The sequence below is a fragment of the Cheilinus undulatus genome, linkage group 4, assembly GCF_018320785.1.
Source record: "Cheilinus undulatus linkage group 4, ASM1832078v1, whole genome shotgun sequence".
Lineage (NCBI taxonomy): Eukaryota > Metazoa > Chordata > Actinopteri > Labriformes > Labridae > Cheilinus > Cheilinus undulatus.
In genome coordinates, this window is record NC_054868.1 from 7,631,137 (window position 1) to 7,653,720 (window position 22,584).

Consider the following 22,584-nt stretch of genomic DNA (forward strand, 5'->3'; position numbering starts at 1 on the left):
GCACCTACTACGATGTGTTGCTATGGCTACGCAGACGCCAAGCGAGGTAAGGTATGTATTTGAGAGTATTAAATCACATTTAAATCCGTATATCATTACCTTTTATGTCACTTCCCACCTTTGGATCACAAGTTGGTCCAGTTTGCTTTCACACCTCAAATGAACCCTAGGGTTCGTTTTGAAGCGGACCGAGGCCCCCTGTTTTCAAGCAGACCAGAGTCCGTTTGTTTGGTCTGCACCAGAGTTTGTGTGAGCTTTCACACCACTCAAAACGAACCAGACTATCTAGGAAAACAGACCAGAGTTTGTTTAAAGTGGGCCAAACAGCTCTGGTGTGAATGTGCCCTTAAATTCAATCCTTTAAAAAACAGGATGCAAGTGTAGTAAGTGAGTCACTGGGGTAATGTGGGCAGTCAGATTTTGGACTAACTGCAGCCGCTGGACTGTTGAATGGTCCACACCCATACAAAGAAGTGCTGTAGTCAAGTCTAGATGATATAAATGCACGCATCACCCCCCTCCCAATCTTTGAAAGCAAGATATGGCTATTAGCAGCTATTTGGCTATTAGCTTCAGCTGAACAAAGCTTGACTTCACAGCATAAGAAATCTGCTGATCGGACAAGGACAAGAAGAAGAAAAATGACCTGCTTGCAAAATTGTTTGGGTTTTTTCTGCTTTTCATCTCCAATTTAATAGGTTGATCCCCAAAGTCTGAGCTGCAGGCACAAAGTGGTGAACACTTGTAAGCAGTGAATGATAGCAGTGGAAAGTTGATACTTTAAAGCTCCCAGCGGACCTGACCAAATTTCTACATACATTAATCCCTACACCTACAAAATATGTTTTTTTTTCCCCCACCAAGCCTGTACCAAGAAACAGCTCTTTAATGTAAGGCACAGAAGCTAGCTCCAGCCACAGTGAGCTGAGCAAGATGGTCCTGAAAATAAACAGGGACCAATTTCCCATCACAATAAGAGAGACTGAAAGGGCATCAGCTGAGGAAACACAGGCAAGATCAGAATTTGATGTGCTAAACCATGGCAAAACTGTACTGAACCAAACCAGACCGCTTTGTGGAAGGAGACCATTCACAAGACTTGTAAATGTATTCCTCTTTTTCTCCCTGAATGAATAGACCATGTAGCATCTTCTGTAGTGAAGTTGATTTAAAAACTGACTACTTTTTGATTGCCCAAAGACAAAAAAAATAAACCATGAATTCAAAATACAGACACTCACTAGGAAAAGTAAATGTTTGTGATGTTTTATTTCATTTTCTGTTTTTAAGGGTGCCAACTCCATCACTGTGTTTGGTCTTCTCTGAGTGGCCTTATCTTTTATTTTGTGAGTTGAGATAATTACAGGGGCTGATACAGACTTTGAATTATCAAGTTTAATTGGCTGACACTGTTTATACATGTGTTGTCATTTAGCTTTAAGGATGTACCATCTATTTGGCTTGTTAAGCTTAGAAGATGCTATTCACCAGTCAGGCCAAGCATCTGCACAGACATTTATTTATAGATGTGATTGCTGAAATCAGAAATGTAAATGTAAAACAGCTGTTGATGTCAGTCCGTTATCTGCTTTAATTTCAGTCCAATAAACAACATTGTCTGTTAAGACAGTAGAAACTCCTGAAAATTACTAATTCAGACGGTGCTGGTGTATGTTTTTTTTTCTGATTACATTTCTAACTTACCAGGCAGATAAAACAAGCAGTGATAAAAAGGGGTGTCTCCAGATAGCCAAATATTTGATGAGTCATTTAAAGGAGAGGCAGTTGACTGGCGGTCTCTTAGTGGAACAGCTGCTATTGAAACAAGGATCAATTCATTCCAGCTATATGGGGGTGTAACATGTCTAATTTTACATTGATTAATCAGTTGTCCCAAATAAATCATGACTCATTGCAGATCTTGGTTTAAATTTCAATTTATGTTGGGCGTAACTGTGAAATTTTAAGCCAACTCTTCCCATTGAATGTTAGATCATACTGTGCAACTGTACTATCATCGCTCATTATTATGTGCAAAGAAACGCACACTGGGTGCCCAGGACTTGGGGCAATACCTGGAGAGATGGGGCAAGGGCCAGGTGCAGGTCAGGACGATGCCCATCAAGATTATTATTATCATTATTAAATAAGATTATTCACACCCCTTCACAAATTTATTAAATAGAAAAATCTGAAATATCACAGTGACATAAGAATTCAGACCCTTTACTCAGTACTCAGTTGAAAAACCTTTGGCAGCAGTTACAGCCTTGAGTTTTATTCAATATGAAGCAACAAGCTTTGCACACCTGGATTGGTGAACTTTCTACCATTCTCCTTTGCAAATCCTTGCAAGCTCAGTCAGGATCAGTACCATCAGTAGACTGCCATTTTCAGGTCTCCCCAGAGATGTTCAGTAGGGTTTAAGTCAGGACTCTGGCTGGACCACTCTAGAACATTCATAGAGTTGTCCTTAAGTCTCTCCTGTGCTGTCTTGGCTGTGTTCTTAGATTCAATGTCACATTGGAAGGTCAACCTCTGGCCCAGTCTGAGGTCCTGAGCCCTAAGGAACAGGTTTTCAATGAGGATGTCTTTGTCCTTTGCACCATTCAGTCTCCCAGTTCATGCTGCTGAAAAACACCCCCACAGCATGATGCTGCCACCACCATGCTTCATTGTTGGGGTGGTTGCAGTGCCTGGTTTCCTCCAGACAAAACTTCTCAAATTGAGGCCAAACAGTTCAATCTTAGTTTTACCAGACCAGGGGATATTGTTTCTCACAGTCTTAGAGTCCTTCTGATGGTTTTTTGCGAACTCTAAGCAGGTTTTCATGTGTTTTGCACTGAGGAGAGTTTACTGTCTGGCCACTGTACCATAAGACCAGATCATTGGAGGGCTGCAGTGATGGTCGTCCTGCTGGACCTTACTTAATCCCATCTTCACACAGGATCTCTGGAGCTCAGTCAGAGTGACCATCAACATCTTTGTCATCTCTTTTACCCTTTGCCCCTGATTGTTTAGTTTGGCTGGGCAGCCAGCTCTCGGAAAAGTCCTGTTGTGCCAAACTTCTTCCATTTCAGAATTATGGAGGCCATTGTGCTCTTGGGGAGCTTTCAGTGCAGCCGAAGTTTTTTTATAGCCTTCCCCAGATCTGTACCTTGCAACAATCCTGTCTCTGAGCTCTGCAGGCAGTTGCTTTGACCCTGTGATTTGGTTTTTTTTCTCTGATATGCATTATCAGCTGTTGAACCTTGTGTGCCTTTCCAAATCATGTCTAGTCTATTTAATATTCCAGAGATGGACTCAAATCAAGATGTCGAAATGTCTCAGAGAAATTGGAAGCACCTGAGCTAAATTTATGTAAATGTAATTCCATTGTTTTTTTGTTTTTTTTGATTGCAAAATTTCTGAAATTCTGTTTTCACTTTGTCATGATGGGGTATCGGTGTAGATTAATGAGAATAAAAATGTTTTTTTTTGACTGTTGCATCAGGCTGCAACATAACAAAACAAAAAACAAATAAAAGGCCTCTGATTACTTTCCAACTGCAGTGTATATGCATGTTTTTAAAAGATTAATTTGCACTTCTTTGGCTGAGATTGGCTTTCTGAAAATATCCACAAATGTATACTCTGCTGCAGAAAATATGTTATGTTGTTCATTTTTCCGACTTGACTTGATAATTAATTTTTTGATGATGAGCCAGGTGGAATCACACCCACATACCATATGGAGCACTGTGAATTGACTGACCTGCCATCCACTCAAAATATCCACCTCCACCTCCGCCACCTCCTGCCTCTCTCTTGTTTTATCATATTGGCTTTAATCCTCAATGCCTTTTTAAGGTTGATAATCACATGAAATCATTAGAGGGATTTGCATAGTACTGGTGTGTGCTCTCTTACATCGCCGTATCACAGTGCTTTTAATTTATGGGCTTTGTTTCTAATTTACAACAGCAATAAAATATGATTACATAGAAGCTGATATAGCAAGATCTGACTGTGATGTGTGCTCTATGTGTGTGTGCATGGTGTATTATTACTTTACTTTCTTTAATGATACAGTGTGGGAGTGTGCAGACATGTGTTGGACATGTACACGGCTAATAAGCTTCTGCAGAGTGAGCACACTCTTCATTGTGTCCCTGTAGATCTTCAACGAGGAGTATGCGGTGCTGTATCTCAACCAAGGAGGAGCCTTAGTCGCAATAAGACACACTCCGCTTCCCATCCGACACCTGTGGTGAGTCATTATGACAGCGACGCCATTTGTCACAGCATGACTAATTCTCTCAGAGGAAGCTCCAAGTCTGAAGTAAGTCAAACAAAGGCAAATGAGTTTGTCTTCAGACTGGAGGATGATATTATTCTGGCTGGGGAAAAAAAAAACCACCAGCCATGGAGAAGTCTGCTTTGACAATTGTCATTCAATTTCACCTCTCTGTGTTTGAAGCCATAATGAGTCTGGGTCTGCTGATCAGTGTTCAGTGAACAGAGCACCTCAACCCTGCGTGGAATATGAAATAAAGATGTTAGACACCTCGCAGGGTCGTTAGTTTGTGCACACAGTGAGCATGTGACGGCTCTTTGTGTTTCCAGGTTGAGCTTTGACGAAGGGCGGCAGTGGAACAAGTACAGCTTCACCAACAGCCCTTTGTTTGTGGACGGGGTGCTGGGAGAGCCAGGAGAGGAGACGCTCATCATGACGTGAGTGATTTGCCAACATGGAAATCTATCAATCACACTTAAAAAAATCAAAGTCGTAACAAATAGCCTCCGTGCATGTGTGTCCGCTCTCTGCGGTGGTAACCAAAGCCACTACTTTTTTTGCTTTTATGCCTAAGCCTTCTTGATTCAGCGTTCCTGACTGCCTCACTGTTTTCCTCTTCATGAATAAAAAAGATTTCTCTCAAGGTCTACCCGACATCAAAACCGGCTGTGTCGAGATTATGATCACAGGAGATCAATGCTTTGGCAGCCAGCGACAGCGTGACTGTCCATTTGAAGAACATGAAGGAAAAATGCTCAAAATGATCAAAAAAATCCCTGAGAAAACAGACAAGAAACTTTGCTTTAAAAAGTTTTAACGGCATTGAAAATTGGGAAGAGCAGAGAGTGTGATTCGGCTCGCCTTTAGAAAGCAGATTTATGAAGATTCCTTTTGTGCTTTTGCATTTATCATTTGGCCCAGAGCTTAGTGCATGCATACGGTATGACACAGCCCTGCTCTCTTATTGCAGCAGAGATTTTAGGACTTTGGAAAGCAAAGGGTTTCCACAGCCATTACATCAATGTTTCATGATGTCTGCCACAAATGACAGACTGACAGTCGGCTCGGTAGTCGGCTCTACAGGAGAGTGATAAGGCACAGCTGGAGAGACGGAGCAGGAGAGGAAAGTGCACAGCCATGGTTTCAGAGATGAAAAAAGAGAGAGGAGGAGGAGAAGCTGGCAGTGAGAGCAGCACAGACAAGTCTCCATTGAGAATACTTTCTCCAGCATGGAGCCTCTCAGCTTGCAGAAGCACCATTCGTTTTCATAAGACCATCATGCATTGTTTTCTTATCAATTTGTACTCATTCTTACAGTAAGTGCCTGTCATGGTCGAGTGCCTCCTGAGCTAATTGACAGATTGATTGTGATAAATATGCTGTGGTATTAATGGTGAATGGGTCAGTGCAGACAATGCATCCACTCTATTTTGTCTGAGATGGAATATTTATCTGGTTTTTCTCGTAACCTTGGGTTCTGCTTTGTTTGGCCCATTCAAAAAATATGGATAGTTACTATGATTTTACCTCTTAAGAAACAAGAAAACATACTAGTCCAGAAAACACCGATTACTACTTCTACAAGTTTCAATTGGTTCAAATTCACATGGGATGACCTGAACTTATCATGCACAATTTCACAGTTCCATTCCCTCTTACATATCAGAAATGAAAAAAATTCATCTGCACATTTCTGAAGATTAACAAGTGAGTGAGAATGCACCCAGGTCTTCTGCTTATTCAACCTTTTCGTTTCATTGTTCTTGTCTATAGATAACAACGAGATAGGACAATTGAAAATGTGAGCCATATTGAAACACTTTAATTCTATTTTACACCCTTCTGTCCTTAAATGTGGCTGAAAACACCTAGCCAGTATGTTCCAACCAAGCAGGAACCTCTGGTCCTGAAAAATGAAGCCAATGCAGGAGTGCAAAAAATTGCAATACAGTAAGTGTCCACTTGAGGCTGGCTGCAGGAACCCATCTGAACACCTGTTTAAAAGCTGGTTTTTACACTAGAAATAAACTGGCTTACAGCCGGGTTAAAAAAACCAGACATGTCTCATTAGCTAATGTCTTCATGTCCTCTCAGTGTATGGGACGAATATTGTTGTACCACAATGGTTTAGATAATATATTCAGGAAAACCTCACTGTGGACTGATTGGCGCATTTCATTTGATTGACAGATAGCTCGACAGGCAGAAGCCACCTTTCTGTCAACCAGAATGCTAGCTAGCTGACAGGAAGTCAAGCTTAGTGGGCGGGCTGTTAGGTTGATCCAAAGTTCGTATGAGACCGGGATTATAATTTGGAACCTGCTGCGGATTGGCTTCAAAAGCTGTTTGAGTCCACCTATCGTAAGCAGACGCCTGACGTCACACAGGCTTTGTCAAATTTTTTCTATAGTGTTTGGTTATAACTTACATTACACAGCCACAGTATAAAGAGCATAAGTTTGGTGCACTGAATGCACCCAAAGTTCCCTTATTGGCACAGCATTATCCTAAATGACATACACAAGCTTTATTCACTCATTATTATTAATAAGGCCTGACCAGACTGCATACATTCATCCAGATTTTGAACCCCCAGGTTGCATGGTGGATCCGGCATGAACAGCCATTTTCAAGTTCAGTCACAAATTCTCTTTTGGATTGAGGTTCGGTCTTCTGGTCCACTCCAGAATATTCACCTTTGTTGTCTTTAAACCATTTCTGTATAGCTTAAACTGTGTGCTTCGGGGTCATTGTCTTGAAAATAAATCTCCTCCCAAGCCGTAGTTCTCCTTCAGACTAAATGAGATTGTCCTCCAGGATTGTCCTGTATATTACCGCATTCATTTTACCATCTACCTTACCTTACCGTGAGGGCCAGCTGCTGAGAAGTATCCCCACAGCATGATGCTGCCACCACCATGCCTCACAGTGTTGGTGGTGTGTTTGTGTTAATGTGCAGTCTTTGGTGTCTGCCAAACATAGTGTCTTGTCTGATGTCCAGAGGCAGTGACACTTTTATGGTGATCGGCTGGGATGACACATAGCTTTGCCAGTCTGTTAGCCATGACTAACCTGACACACCGGATAGACTGATTCATATATCTGATGCATAGTATATATTTTACATTCATCTAGGAAACTGTCCATACAAAAAAGTTCTCAGAAGGTAGTTGGATGAACATTCTGTCCGTTGCATTCATTACCGGCCAATCAGAGCACCAAGAAAATGAGGTAGTAGGCATACGTAGCTGCATGCGTAACATTCTCACACCCATGTAAAGCTTTCAGTGTGGCTCTGGGCTTTTGTTTTAATCCAAAACTGTGACCAGATTCCGAAAACACTGCCATTGTAGTGTTGCTCCACTGGCGACAGCCATTGGTATCAGCCTCCAGCACAACTAAACCCATTGGTAGCTACTGCCTAATTCTCCTGACATGATGCTGGAAGGTCTGGTCCATTCTCAGACTATGCACAACTGTTACAGACTAGATATTGAGATCTATTTAGCTGAGGATCTGACCAATCCACCTGCTTTGCAAGACTGAGAGTTGGCACTGAGTATCCAGAAGGTAGAGTCCGCAATGCACTTGGCTGTGTCTTCCCGGTTATCTCTCCAGATATTTTCTGTCTTTCTTCAGCTGTCCTTGAATAAAGGCAAAAAGCTTAAAGAAAAAAAAAACAGAGAAGGCAGACAGGAGTAAGAAGTAGCAAGAAAAATAACTGAAAAAATTTGTACTGGACTCCAAGAATCAAAAATACTGAGAAAGTTCTCAAGTGGATGCAGTGATGCTCTAAATGAACCCTAAAAGGCCTGATTTAATCAAATATTAAGCACCAGTAATGGATATTAAATATATGCTACACACAGATGTATCCGATCAGACAGTCCTGTCATTAGAAATTATATACAACATGCTGTAATCAGGGAAAAATGTTCACCATATGAAGTTAAAACAAAGTTAAATCCAGGCGAGGGAATAACTTAAAACAAAAGAGAGACACTGGCAACATCTCTTTTTCTAAATGAATGAACACGTCTCAATAACCATGTGTGAAGGTAGGTTTTTATTGTTCTAAATAAGTAATGAAAAAAACTTACAAAAATTCTGTGCTGCCATTCATGATTCAACATTCTGTGGTTAAGATCAAACATTGCATGACTGGAATAAAATTTGACCACATTTAAATCATGCATCTGTTCAAAATTTAAAAATGTCAAAGTGCCGGCACAAAGGAAGAAGTAGCGTTAAATGAATGATTTGTGTGTTGGTAATGGCCCCTAGAGGAATTTTATGACTGTACAGAAACATATTATCATCATCCATTCGATAACATATCATTTTGTGTCCAACCAGCAGCATGTTTTGTGTCTTTTCTGCAGGATATTTGGTCACGTCAGTCATCGGTCAGAGTGGCAGCTGGTGAAAATAGACTTCAGGTCCATCTTCAACAGGCGCTGTACGGAGGCCGATTATCAGACGTGGCACCTACACAACCAGGTACAAGCTTAACCGCCATTACTATGCGCAGTTTATTAATAAAGTTCTTTTTAATATTTCATTTCAAAATATATGTCAGGTTGAGCTGAGAGAGGAGTATGGTGAATCCCCATACCTGAAGATAGTTACTACATTTTGATGATATTTAGGCAAATTTATCATTTATATTTATGAATAATATTGCTTATATGTACGGCTGGTGTATCCACTGTAGATACTGGCAGAAAATTGATAGTCTGATTCATGCCAATAATATGCATTCCTATTTTTTCATCAAGTTTTTTTTTTTTGTTTGTTTAATTCTTTTCATTTAAATGTGTTTGACAGAATTTTTCACTTAACTGAGACAAACTATCCTCCATCAGTCATCAGATTCACAGTCTTCCTCCAAGGCATTACAGAGCCTTTCAGCATGTGGAAATTTGCCACACTTGGCCACAACCACTGAGAACACTGCACTGCTTCATGCACATGCGTTTGTGAAACAGAGCGATGGAAAAGTCCCTCACAAGGTCCCCATTTCCCCAGCTTGCTGTACTTCTGTGTGCATGTATGTACATGTACAGGCACAGGTGTGCACCACTGCACAAACATTAGACCACCTTTAGGTCAGAAAAGTGATGTAGAAAGGTGTTGTCTTTACAATTAAACCTTAAAAGCAAAACAGAAATGAGTAGTAGTATTTATTTTTATTTTTAATTTTAAAGTTAAGAAAATGTTAGAAAAGCAAATTGAATACATGTATTTTGACTGGGACAAATTGTTCAAAATACACTTTTTCAGGTTTTTCTGACAAAAACATGTGCCCCTCACTTGTCCTCAATCACCCCAAAAATCAGAAAACACCCCCCCAACCCCTTTCAGAAAATCTGTACTGAAACAAGCCATTCTCAGATTTTCCCCTCATGATGTCATGTGGGGAGTAAGCACCGCCCCCAGATTTGGTTGGCCCTCCCAGCTTTGAAAAAAGTTCTGATCTCCTGATCCTCCTCTCAACTGAGGATCAGGAGAGCCATAACCATTCAGTCACATCCATTTCCTGAGAGGGGCGGAGCCAGCTCATTAGCATTTAAAGTGTGAATGAACCCCTGGCTCAGAGCTAACTCCGCCCACCTCCATAATTCAAAAAATGCCCAGAAAGTGAACAGTTTGGTTCTGAGAGGAGGGAGGGAAAAAGGACGGGGCTTTCCAGATGAGGCGGGAGTGACAGTGATGTCCCCTTGTCAGAGAGAGACACAGAGTCCCACAGCACTGCTGCCTCATAGCGATCTTTTAAAGTGGAGGAGTTTTCCCCTCTAGAGTCCCCCTGACGCAGGCTATAGTGTCGTGGCGGACCGTGGTGGTTCTGAGCACAACCTGTTCGGTTCATTGGCTCCAGCAGCGGCGTTACTAAAGCCGGAGCTCTCAGAACCGAGACAGTGCAGGTGCAGGCAGGAGAGGATGGGAGTGGTCTCTGAATGGTAAAGTCAGTTAGAGGCGGTAACACTCTACCTTTTATATAGAGTTTGTGATGTAGAAACCTACCAATGGTCGGTTTCTACGTCACATAAGCTCCACCTTTTCAGAAGAGATTTTTCAAGGCAGATGTCCATTTGAGCTAATTAAAAGCCGTAAAATCCAGATTTTTATCAGTTTGGTGCAAATTTAGGCTATAACACCAACACAGATGTGTTTTATCTTAGTTCAGTCAGATACCTCAGTGTACAGATTAAAAAAAAAATGTAAAAGTGTTCACTACCTCTTTAAAGCCACAGACACAGAAACAGCTTGTTCTGAACAGAGCTGAAACAGAGGGTTTTTTTTAGACATGCAAAAATCCAATACTGGAGTGTTTTTCAGCAACAAACTTCACAAGCATATTTTGGGGACCTCTGAGACCAATATAGACTTGTCTTGTGACCTGTGGAGCAGGTTGCCTAGTGGTTGGAGGCACTCCCCATGTCCGCGGGCGGTCCAGGTTCGGGTCTGGCCTGAGGCCCTTTACCGCATGTCTCACCCCGACTCTTGACCCTGTTTCTGACTCTGGCCGCTGTCCTCCTCTGTCTAATAAAGGCATGGAAAGCCTGAACATAAATCTTTAAAAAAAAAGAAAACTTGTCTTGTGACCTTTAAGTCAATGTGTCATATTTATGATTAACAAAGTGTGCCATAACACCCCCACATAGTTCTTACTACAGAGCAGGAGACTTGTAGCCAATGTTCTCTACTTCTACTTATCTGCGTTTAGCCTTTCAAATATGATAAATATCCTGGCATCAGTAAGGTCTTTGACCATCTTTGCTTTTACATCCAAAGGCTTTTTAAACAAAGTATTAATTAAAAAAAAGTCATCCCCCCCAATGCTGTGTGAAAAGCAATTACCCCTTAATCCTAAAAGCTGGTTGTTCCACCCTTGGCTGCAACTACTGCAAGCAAGCAAGCATCTGCAATAAGTAGCAGTGAGTCTTTCACATCGCTGTGGAGGAATTTTGCAGACATTGTTTCATTTCAGCCATATTGGAGGGTTTATGAGCATGACTGATGAGTCAATTTGGACTTTTTGGAAGGTGTGCATCTGTTGTAAAAGTACCATAGCATTTCATAGCTAGAACAGCCTGTTTAAGGTCATTCCACAGCATCTCAGTAAAATACAGGTTCAGACTTAGACTTTGACTAGGACACTCCAAAACCTTAATTTTTTTTTTTTTTTTTTTTTTTTAAGTCATTCAGAGGTGGATTTGTTGGTGTATTAGGGATTACTCTCCTGCAGCATAACCCATGTGCGCTTCAGATTGAGGTCAAAAACAAATGAGACATTCTGCAAGATTGCAGAATTCATGTTTCCATAAATTACAGTTCCTTAAGCAGCAAAGCAGCCCCAGCTCATTGCACTACCACCACCAAGTTTGACTGTTCTCTTTCTGATGTTACGACCTAGCTGTGTTAGTTTTATAACAGATGAATTGGAGCGCATATCTTCCAAAAAGTCCAACTTCACTACACAGAATATTTCCCCAAAAGGTCTTGGGGATCATCAAGATGTTTTTGGCAAATGTGGGACAAGCATTTGTGCTGTCTTTGGTCAGCAGTGGTTGTGCCCTTGGAACTATCCTATGGATGCCAGCATTTTTCTTATTGTTGAGTCATGAACACTGACCTTAACTGAGTCAAGTGAAGCTTGCAGCTCTTGAAATGTTGTTTTTGGATCTTTTGTGACCTCCTTTGAGTCATCTTTATAGGCCGACCACTCCTGGGAAGGTTCACCACTGTTCCAAGTTTTCTCCATTTGTAGATAATGGCTCTCATAGTGGTTTGCTGGAGTCCCAAATCCTTTGAAATGACTTTGTTACCCTCTCCAGACTGATAGATATCAGTGACTTAGTTTCTCATCTGCTCTGGAATTTCTTTAGACGGCACCATGATGTGTTGATTTTTTTTATCTTTTAGCCTACTTAACTTTGTCAGACAGGTTCTATTTAAGGGATATCTTGATTTGAAGTGTCTGGCAGTAATCAGGCCTGTGTGTGGCAAGTGAAAGTGATTTTAGCTTTCCAAAAATGTGGCTAATCACAGTTCAATTATGATTTAACAAGGAAGTAAATACTTTGTTACAGCCCAGCACATGGAGCTACACTGGGCTGCAGGACCTGCATCCAGTACAGGATAACTTTGTCTATGACCTTTCTTGAGTATTCTCAGTCATGGTTTGTGATGTATGCCTTTGGTAAACATATGCATCATCTATAAACACAAGAAAAAGTAATGAAAGTGTTATGGACACCAAGGGATTATCATTATGTTATTGTATTTGGTTTGCCTGAGGGCATAAAGAGAACAAAACACATTTTAGCATTCAAAATAAGGCTGTAGAAAGTAAATATAGTACTCAAGGTAACACAAAGGGAGTGATATCGGGCTCAGTCTATTTATCTTATGTCAGCACTCTCAGCTTATTGACACACCTTCATTCTGCTGCATAAACAAAATACCCAAAGAGGATTAAAGTTTAGAGTGCAGGAGCCATTTTTCCAAAATAAGATGTCAGTTCCTCCACTGAAAGTCAAACTATGTGAAGTTAGTCGAGCTCGTTATTTTTTCACCAGTACCTACAAAGGTTCAAAAAGTGATTTCAGCCCCTTGATCAAACGCCAGGCTTCATCACCTGAGTGATGAGTTGCTCATTGGCTGACCAGCTCTGCTTTTAGCCCGGCTGTGGAGTAAGTGGGCCAAAGCTGGATTGCTCTTGATACACAGAGCACTTATGCAGATTCTCCCCAGATTGCTGCTGATGCTCCAAGTGCTCCATGAAGCACCCCTGCCCCCCTCTGCATACATTAAACCTCCCTGGAAACCCTTCAACCTGTTCAGGGCTGAAGCCGAGCCAAGACCTAGTGTGTGCCTTTATTCATGATCCGGTTCTGATATTGGTTTAGACAACCATATGCTCTGAGCCAGGTGATGATCAAAACATATAGCATGGTGGATGACAAGAGTCCAAGCCAATTACAGGGGTAACCTGCCTAAATGTAGACATCCTTTATGTCTAAGCAAGCTGCAAAATAAGCTCAAGACAAAAGGCTGTGTTTGTGTTTTAGGACCGGCGGGGAAGTTAAGGACAATTTTAGGAGCTCTGAGTCTATTTCTGGAACAGCCAGCTTTTAAAGCATCTCACTAGTGACACCTAATGCACAAAGACAGAAAGTTCTGGAGATAAAAACAGCCCAAGCTATGGGAGGATGCAGTGACACAGACTTGTGTAATCCTCTCATCTTTTTTGTACTCCAACTGATTGTAGATTCACTTCCCACACATAGACACACATCTAAAAATGGATTGGTTGCTGGCAGCTTTTTGCCGCTGAAGCTCCTTCTTATTTGTTCCTCTCCATGTTTCAAAAAAACTTGGAAAAAGAGCTCAAGCAGCACATTCTCATTTTTGACACTTGTGACGGAGGAACAGTTGTTTAGTTTAGCACACCACACAGCACAAATCCCGTAAATATTCGCTGAACAGGAATGCACAACAAGCTGAAGTCAGGCAGCGCTGCTTTTCACACACCCAGGGATGCACTTATGCTTGGTTGCATCGTGTAAATTATTTATGGTGGCAAGTTACAAAAGCGGCTCATTTTTTCCAAACTCTCTCCGTGTGACTCTCCTCTTGGTTCTCTGTTGATATCGGCCTTGAAGGGAGAGCCGTGCCTCATGGGAGCCAAACGAATCTACCGGAAGCTGAAGCCCACATCCAGGTGCGTTAATGGGAAAGTGGCCTCTGTGTCGATGGCGTCGGGCCCCTGTGACTGCACAGAGGCTGACTTTGAATGGTGAGTCACTTCTTTTTCTCATGTTTTTATCCATTCCTTTTTGAGTCTCACTTTCATGCAATCTATATATTAGTTGTTAGGGTTCAAACAAGTTCACTATTGAGGTACAAGGAGTACATCTGAACATCCAAGTGTGTGTGATGTATTGTATGGCTTTGAAATTGAAGGGCTAGGCCAAGGCCTGCATGATTTGAACAGAAAACCTTATGTCACTATTTTTAGCTGAATTGCATGCATGATATATAGGTGCATCAAAATGAATTAGAATATCGTCAAAAAGCTGATTTACTTCAGGAATTCCATTAAAAAATTAAACTCTTATTTTATAAGGCTTCATTACACATGGACTGATCTATTTGAAGTTTTTATTTCTTTTAATTGTGATGAGTATGGCTTACAGCTAATGAAACCCAAAAATCCAGTATCTCAGAAAATTAGAATATTACTTAAAACCAATTAAAAAAAGGCTTTTGAACACAGAAATGTACAGCACTCAATGCTTGGTCAGACTTCTTTTGCATGCATTACTGCATCAATGCGGCGTGGCATGGAGGCAATCAGTCTGTGGCACTGCACAGGTGTTACAAAGCCCAGGTTGCTGTCATAGTGGCCTTCAGCTCTTCTGCATTGGTGTCTCGGATCTTCCTCTTCACAATCCCCCATAGATCCTCTATGGGGTTTAGGTCAGGCCAGTTTGCTGGCCAATCAAGCGCAGGGATGCTATGGTTCACAAACCAGGTACTGGTACTTTTGGCAGTGTGGGCAGGTGCCAAGTCCTGCTGGAAAATTAAATCAGCATCTCCATAAAGCTGGTCAGCAAAGGGAATCAAGAAGTGATCTTAAACTTCCTGGTAGACGGCTGCACTGACCTTGGAACTGATAAAACAGTGGACCAACACCAGCAGATGACATGGCTCTCCAAACCATCACTGACTGTGGAGACTTTTCTCTGGACCTCAGTATCTTGGATTTTGTGCCTCTCCTCTCTTCCTCCAGACTCTAAGACCTTGATTTCCAAATGAAATGCAAAATGTACTTTCATCTGCATAGAGGACTTTGAACCACTGAGCAATAGTCCAGTTCTTTTTGTCCTTGGCCCAGGTAAGATGCCCCTGATGTTCAAGAGTAGCCTGACACAAGGAATGTTACAGTTGTCCTGGATCTGACTACAGCTGCAGGTCACTCCTTGTGAAGTATCTTGAAATTCTCGAATGGGCTGCGGTTATCCCTGTTGCTTGTGCGCCTTTGATTAAACTTTCCATTAATGTACTTGGATACAGCACTCTGTGAACAGCCAGCTTCTTTAGCAATGACCTTTTGTGCCTTATGCTCCAGTGCAGGCTTTCAATAATCATCATCTGGGCATCTGTCAAGTCAGCAGTCTTCCCTATGATTGTACAGCCTGCTGACCCAGACTGAGAGACCATTTAAAGGCTCAGAAACCTTTGCAGGTGTTTGGAGTTCATTAGCTGATTAGAGTGTGACACCATGAGCCTCCAATATTGAACTTTTTCACAATATTCTAATTTTCTGAGATACTGAATTTGGGATTTCATCAGCTGTAAGCTATAATGTGGATGGTCTTCACTGTCTACTAGTAGACTGAAACACTGGCACATTCCTGTCTCCAAAGTTATTCTTGGCTTTGCTTCCCTCCTACCTTCAGACCTACATCATTCAGAAGAGTATATAGTCTTCTTCCCAGGATCTTTATTTGCTGTCAGTCCCAAAGGTCAGAACTGAACTGGGGAAAAAAAGGCATTTAAATTTGTTGCTCCCTCTGCCTGGAAGGATTTACAAAAAGAGTTGAAACTCATTGAACTGATCTCATTGGACACTTTTAAGAGAAAGTTGAAAGACTTGGAGGCAGACACATCTGGATGCAGATGCTTTGATTAATTCTTAATTATGGCTGATTCTGGTAAATAGCTGCTGCTTAAACTCTTGTGTGTGTACTTATGCTGCATATGGATTACATATCTTGTATTATGTTGTTTATGTATGACTGTTTTTATGTCTGTCTGGAACTCTGTTCACTGCTGCTGTCTTGGCCAGGACACTCTTAAAAAAGATTTCTAATCTCAGTGAGGTTTTCTCCTGGTTAAATAAAGGTTAAAAAAAATTGAATAAAAATTATCTTTGAAATTAAAAGAAATAAACACTTGAAAAATATCAGTCTGTATGCACTGAGTCCAAATAATATATGTTTCACTTTTTGATCTGAATTACTGAAATAAATCAACTTTTAGATTATATTCTAATTTATTAAGATGCATATGTATTTGTAAAAGCTTTCAGTTTTCACACCGGTCCAGTATGTCACAGAAAAAGATAAACTCAGTAGGAGTGCACTTACGGTTTTTGCTTTTCAAAGTAAAAGCCCAGTGTAACATGTCTTTTGAGAAACTTCCTTTGACTGTACAAAATGCTTATAATTTGAATAGTTTCCAGCACAGGTCCACTATACAGTGAATGAAGTCACTTGTAGTGGGCTTATTGAGGTCAAACTTTTTGAAGGCACACGCACGCAGCTAAACATGCAGCCAGTCTAAAAACGGTCGCAAAAAAATGATCGATATAACTTTATTTTAATACAACATAAACCATTTGGTATAAACACTATCATCTTACCCACTCATTTTGTTTGTGAATATTTTAATTTGTCTAAATAATTATTACGTTGCTAAGCCCTTCCTTTACCTAAAACTGTTTTAAGCCCTGACTAATTAGAAAGAGTGCATAAATGCACCAGTTTTTATAAGAGTAAGTGAGGATTTGGTGAGGCCCCATACTGTCTCTGTAGTTCTCTATCCTCAAGGACTTGCATGGGGTCAGGTTTTTAATGCTTCAGGCAAAAAGTGCATAGAATTATCAATAATTTCAGGGCCAGATTAACTCATAAAACAAAATCCCCAGACCCACAAGGCCTCATTTTAAAACTGTCAGGCTGGTTCACCTAGCTGTGGAGGAATTCACTGACGCAGGTTTTGATTAGACAAGGAGGGTCAACATTAAAATGTCTGAATTTATTTTTTAGTTAACTGTCTTCTGTGAGAGGCTCCAGTGAGGGCATGTATCCCTGAAGATGTCCTGTAAATCCACAGAAACAGCCAAAGAATGAAACTTTATTCTAAGATTAGATGACTTCTTAAAACAGCCAGGCTTAGTGCTTCTCTAAAAGAACCCCTCAAACTGTAAGAAAATGTTTTGGCTGTGCATGAATGTTCCAAATGTAAAAATCCATAATGCATTGTATTTTTCAAATAAAAGTGCATTTTTTACTGTGGAATGAAAAATGTGAGCAGAAGTAAAGTGTAAACCGAGGTATTTTTCCAGCTTTGTGGGCTCAGCATCAGACTTGTATAAGTGCAAATATATTTTCCATAAGTCCTAGGGTTTCAGGAAACTTGTTCAAGTAAGGGATTAAAAGATAAGAGATCACCGTCATGGTTAAAATCCTCTAGATTATAATTGTAGAGCAGCTCCAGCAGATTCACACGGAGGCGGCTGCTGATAAATGGAAACCAGTCAACTGCTTAAATATGAATCCACAGTGTGTGTGTGCTTGTGTGAGCACATTTGTACCTAACATACAGTGGAGCTTGATATTGTTGCATGTACAAAAAAGAAAATTCAGACAAATCTCTATAGCCTTCTTGTCCTTAGGGTCAAAAATGACCTGTTAAACTCATAAAGGGAAGGAACTCAAAGTGTGTTTAGCATGTAGAAACAGCCCATCAGTCATCACAAACTTTGTGCATGCAGGGCCGTGAAATAGTAGTTACCCCCTTACTGATTTCTTTTTTATTATTTTTTTGCACATTTGTCACACTTAAACGTCTCAGATTATCTAATTAATTTTGATTTTAGACAAAGATAACACAAACAAATACAAAATGAAATTTATAGATGATGATTTCATTTATTAATGGGGAAAACCCTTTCAAACCTACCTGGCCCTATGTGCAACAGTAATTGCAATTGATCAATCACATTTTTTGATAAGATAAGTTGAGATCAGTTTAATAAACCACACCCAGGCCTGATTGCTGCCAGGCCTGATGAGTCCAGAAATCCTTTAAATAGAACCTGTCTGACAAGTGAAGTGGGTTAAAAGCATCCCATCATGGCACCATCTGAAAAAATTCAAGAACAGATGAGAAATAAAGTCATTGACATCTATCAGTCTGGGAAGACTTGCGAAAGCATTTCTACGATGAATCATGGTGAGAGCCATTACCCACAGATGGAGAAAACTTTGAACAGTACTGAACAATGCCAGGAGTGGCTGGCATACTAAAACTACTCCAAGAGCAAATCAATGACTCATTCAGGAGGTCACCTTTCAAGACCTGCTCATCTTACTTAACTCATTGACATCTATCAGTCTGGAGAGGGTAACAAAGCCATTTCTAAGGCTTTGGGACTCCAGAAAAACCACGGTGAAAGCCATTGTCCACAAATGGATAAAACTTGGAACAGTGCTGAACATTCCCAGTAGTGGCCGGCCTACCAAAAAGACTCCAAGAGTGCATCAATGACTCATCCAGGAGATCACAAAAGAACACAGAACAACATCTAAATATCTGCAGGCCTGGCTGGCCTCAGTTAAGGTCAGAGGTCATGATTGAGCAATAAGAAAGAGACTGAGCAAGAATGGCGTCCACAGGAGAGTTCCAAAGCCAAAACCACTGCTGACCAAAAAGAACACGAATGCTCGTCTCACATTCACCAAAAAATATTTTGTTGATCCCCAAGACTTTGGGGAAATATTCTCTGGACTGAAGAGACAAAAGTTGAACTTTTTGGAAGGTGTGTGTAAAACCAACCAACAGTCAAGCATGGTGGTGGTTGTGTGATAATTTGGGGCTGCTTTACTGATCTGGGACCCGGACTACTCACCATGATTGATGGATCCATGAATCCCGCTCTCTACCAGAAAATCCTGAAGAAGATTTCCAGCCATCAGTTCATGTCTTCAAGCAAACACGTACTTGACTTATGCAGCCAGAAAGTGATCTGTACACACCAGAAAGTCAACCTCTGAATGGCTTAAAAAATGAAAGTTTTGGAGTGGCCTAGTCTAAGTCTCAAACTTAGGAGAGGAAGTTATGCAATATGCCGACCACATGTCAGCCATATGGTGGATGAGGACATAAATGGGAACAAACTGAAGTGGAAAAACAGCAATTTTGGAGTTTTATACAAATTCTAGACATATTTATGAAGTTATGCTTCCAGTCTTGAACCAGTATGACCAAGAAGTCCTCTGAGAGGATTGAATGACAACTGGAGCAACAGGGAGGTTTGCAAGTTGAGACAGAAATACATCCAGACAGACAGGCAGCTCTCCAACTATAGTTGTTAGATTAGTTTGATGATCTGAAACATTTAAGTGTGACAGATATGCAAAAAAAAAAAAAAAAAAACAGAAATCAGGAGGGAGGGGGTACTATTTCACAGTGGTGTGTATGTACTGACAACTAAATAACTCATTTCCATTGATTTGATGGTTGTTGTCCACTGAGATGCACACCACATGGGATAAAATGACTGATTTTCAGACTGATGAGTCCTGAAGCCCTACGTCTGTTAGATCCAGCTTATGATCATATAAAGTAGTCTGACCTCAGCAGAAGTCATCCTTCAATCATTTGGATATGTGGGTATTTAGTCTCACTTTGACTGAAAGTGGACCAGCAGAAGTTTAAGTGATTGAGTATATTTTCTAAGTGCTCGTTACAAGATGTTCAATTGATTTCATTTGAATGAGTGCCACCCTTCACTGCTTAAAGGTCAAATTATTTCAAATATGAAGGATGATTTATTCCATTTCTTTTAAAGCTGCTGTAAGAGATTCTTTTTACAGCTGCAATTACAAGGAATACTTCCACCTCCTCACATACTGCTTTCTTTGAATTATCAGCGTTATTATCGTTGCTTTTTCTTCCTTCGGTCCTAGATCTGCAGGTCTCTTGAGTGAAGCAGCTCTTGAAATAAGCACCATCAAAATCATAAATCACCAAGCCTAATAGCTTTCATTAACAATTGCAACACTTTCTGCATCTGTGTGCATGTAGCTCTAATTGGTGCAATTTGTCCCTATCATTTTGGGGACACGCCGCTGCTCTGCCTTTTAATTTGTAGGACAAACAACTTCTGGTCTGTGTTTAAGAAGCACCGAGGAGGCTTGCTGTAACTACTGTTGCATCATTAAAGAAATTAAATGTGACTTTACAGGCTACTTTCTACAACTCTCTGTCAGAATTGCAATGTCCTATAGCTCTAAAATACAGAGCAGTCAGTTTCTTTACAGCTTGGAACATACTGTTATTGTTTCTTCCAGAATTATTGCTTCTGTCTCGTCTTCTGCTGTGCCTCCTGACTGGACTATTGTCTCTGTTTTGTTTCTTTATTGTTACAGCGATTACGGCTATGAGAGACGCACAAATGGAAAGTGCACCCCGGCCTTTTGGTTCCATCCTTCAACGATGTCAAGGAGCTGCACCACAGGGATGACTTTCCTGAACAGCACAGGGTAAGAGCAGGATAAGGGACATTCATAACAATGACATATGAGCAATACATATAAGATACCGTTGCTCATTGTCCAGTATGAGCCTAATAATTGAAGTGTGCACTTATGAAAACAACAATTTTCTGGCAAAAATGTTGCATGGTAAGGGCCTGTGTCCACAGCTGATGTTGTTTGCATGGCATCTTGGATTGAATTGTTGTAATTTTTATTTTGACCTTGAAAAAAATAGCAAAAGAGTGATAGAGAAAAAATACACAAAAAGAAAGCAAAATGCAATGCATGATTGTCACCTACAGCACATTTTGGTCTTCTGTTGCTGTTCTCAATAAAACCAAACTCAGAGAGTTGTCATCATATTTTCTCAGTGTAGCTGCTTTGGGCCCAGCATCACTTGATGAAGTGGGCGTGCTTTAATATTTATCCCTTGTTGCTAGCTGGACCTGCACACCAAATGCTTCCTGAGCAAAGTGACTAATGCATGACAAGTGATAGATTTACATGATATCTCACAATTATGTCTGAGTTTTTATTGGCCCTTATGTGTGAGTCATTGGTTTACAGTAACTGTTTAATGGTGCTGTGGTTCCTATATGTATTTATCTGCTTTTTAATGACATGGCATTACCTAAATAATTTATTTTTGATTATTTCGCGGACCCCCAGAGTTAGATTAACACTGAATGAATCAGCAGTGTCAGATAACTTCAACACTGAGGCCATTTATTCTGAAAGGATTAAAATTACACTTTAAGTGTAAGTGTTCAACACTCCAGTTTTTGCTGTGTACCGGCAGGGAAGCTAGGCTACAGTGTAGCAGATGGGTACAGTTGTTTTCTGTAATTGAGCCAGTTTTTGTAAAAAAAATGGGCCAAGAAACAATGTTGGCTCAAATGTACGCTCTGCTGAAAATGTCTTAAGCGTATTATTTTTCACCCAGGGAGCCTCTGTGTTTGGCACTATTTTATAAAGCAAGCTTCAGCTATGTGCTCTTAAACCTCAGAGTATCTGAACAGCTGTTTGGGTCTGTGGGCTCTGTCAAAGACAATGACAACAAACTTGGCTAAGACAAAACTTAAATGAGCAGTTTAGACTCGAGTGATAATGACATGCCTTTTACTGTGGATTCAAGGGTGTACTTGTAGGAGCTACAGTACACTTCATCTGCAGAAGTTGAGGAACAGCCATGAAATAGACTGAGCGTGCTGTCATTCTATAATGGCAATGAAAGGTGGAGGTAATCATAGCTATTAAAGTTTAGCAGTAATTAAATTCACTTTGTAATAATAGAAAAAGGTGTAAGGCAGCTGCTCTGGATAATCAAAGTAACATGCTCTTTAAAGATTTTTTTTTTCCCATAATGCACTCTGTCCATATCAGAGAGGTATAATTTGCCTCCTAATATAAAATCAGTTGAACGTGAAGTGAAAGCTGTTTTTTTCTCCTTCACTCTCAGATACAGGAAAGTGGTCTCTAATAACTGCACAGCTGGAATCAGTGTGGAGTACACAGCCAGGAGGCAGCAGTGTCCCATGCAAGCGCCCAAAGGTCTCCACCTGGTCACCAGTGAGGGCACGCTGTCGGCCGCACTGGGCACCAATGTCACCTTCCTAGTTTTTCTGGAGGAGGTAAGCTGCTCTTCTGTACATGTCAAACAACCTCTGCAACTGTCACACCAACTTAGTGTTATGTTCTGAATGTAAGGAAGGGCAGAAGGTTGGGAATGGTTGGTTAGGATGCAGGGTTTTTTTGAAGATTTGTCTGAATGTGTCATACTGATGCAGAAACATTTTGTTGCTTTGCTACAGTTCTATAGATTTAAATCAGTGCACAGCAACTTGATTGAAATTCTTTACATATAGATTTATTATCCTTTTAAAATACGGAGTATGTATGCACATGGCTGATGCAGGCAGTTGAGCCTCCAGCTTCATCATTCTCAAAAAATATTTGCACTCATTAATATGTTTC

General features: G+C 40.6%; 1 protein-coding gene across 1 annotated transcript in view; it reads left to right on the forward strand.

Moving 5' to 3' along the window:
• The window catches only part of LOC121508774 (VPS10 domain-containing receptor SorCS1), a 330,036-nt gene that overhangs the window by 274,633 nt on the left and 32,819 nt on the right, over positions 1-22,584 (forward strand). The window contains exons 13-18 of the mRNA XM_041785854.1: positions 4,158-4,249; positions 4,606-4,713; positions 8,659-8,776; positions 13,945-14,078; positions 20,503-20,616; positions 22,070-22,241. Coding sequence (XP_041641788.1) covers positions 4,158-4,249; positions 4,606-4,713; positions 8,659-8,776; positions 13,945-14,078; positions 20,503-20,616; positions 22,070-22,241 — 738 coding nt within the window. The remainder of the gene's footprint in view (positions 1-4,157; positions 4,250-4,605; positions 4,714-8,658; positions 8,777-13,944; positions 14,079-20,502; positions 20,617-22,069; positions 22,242-22,584) is intronic.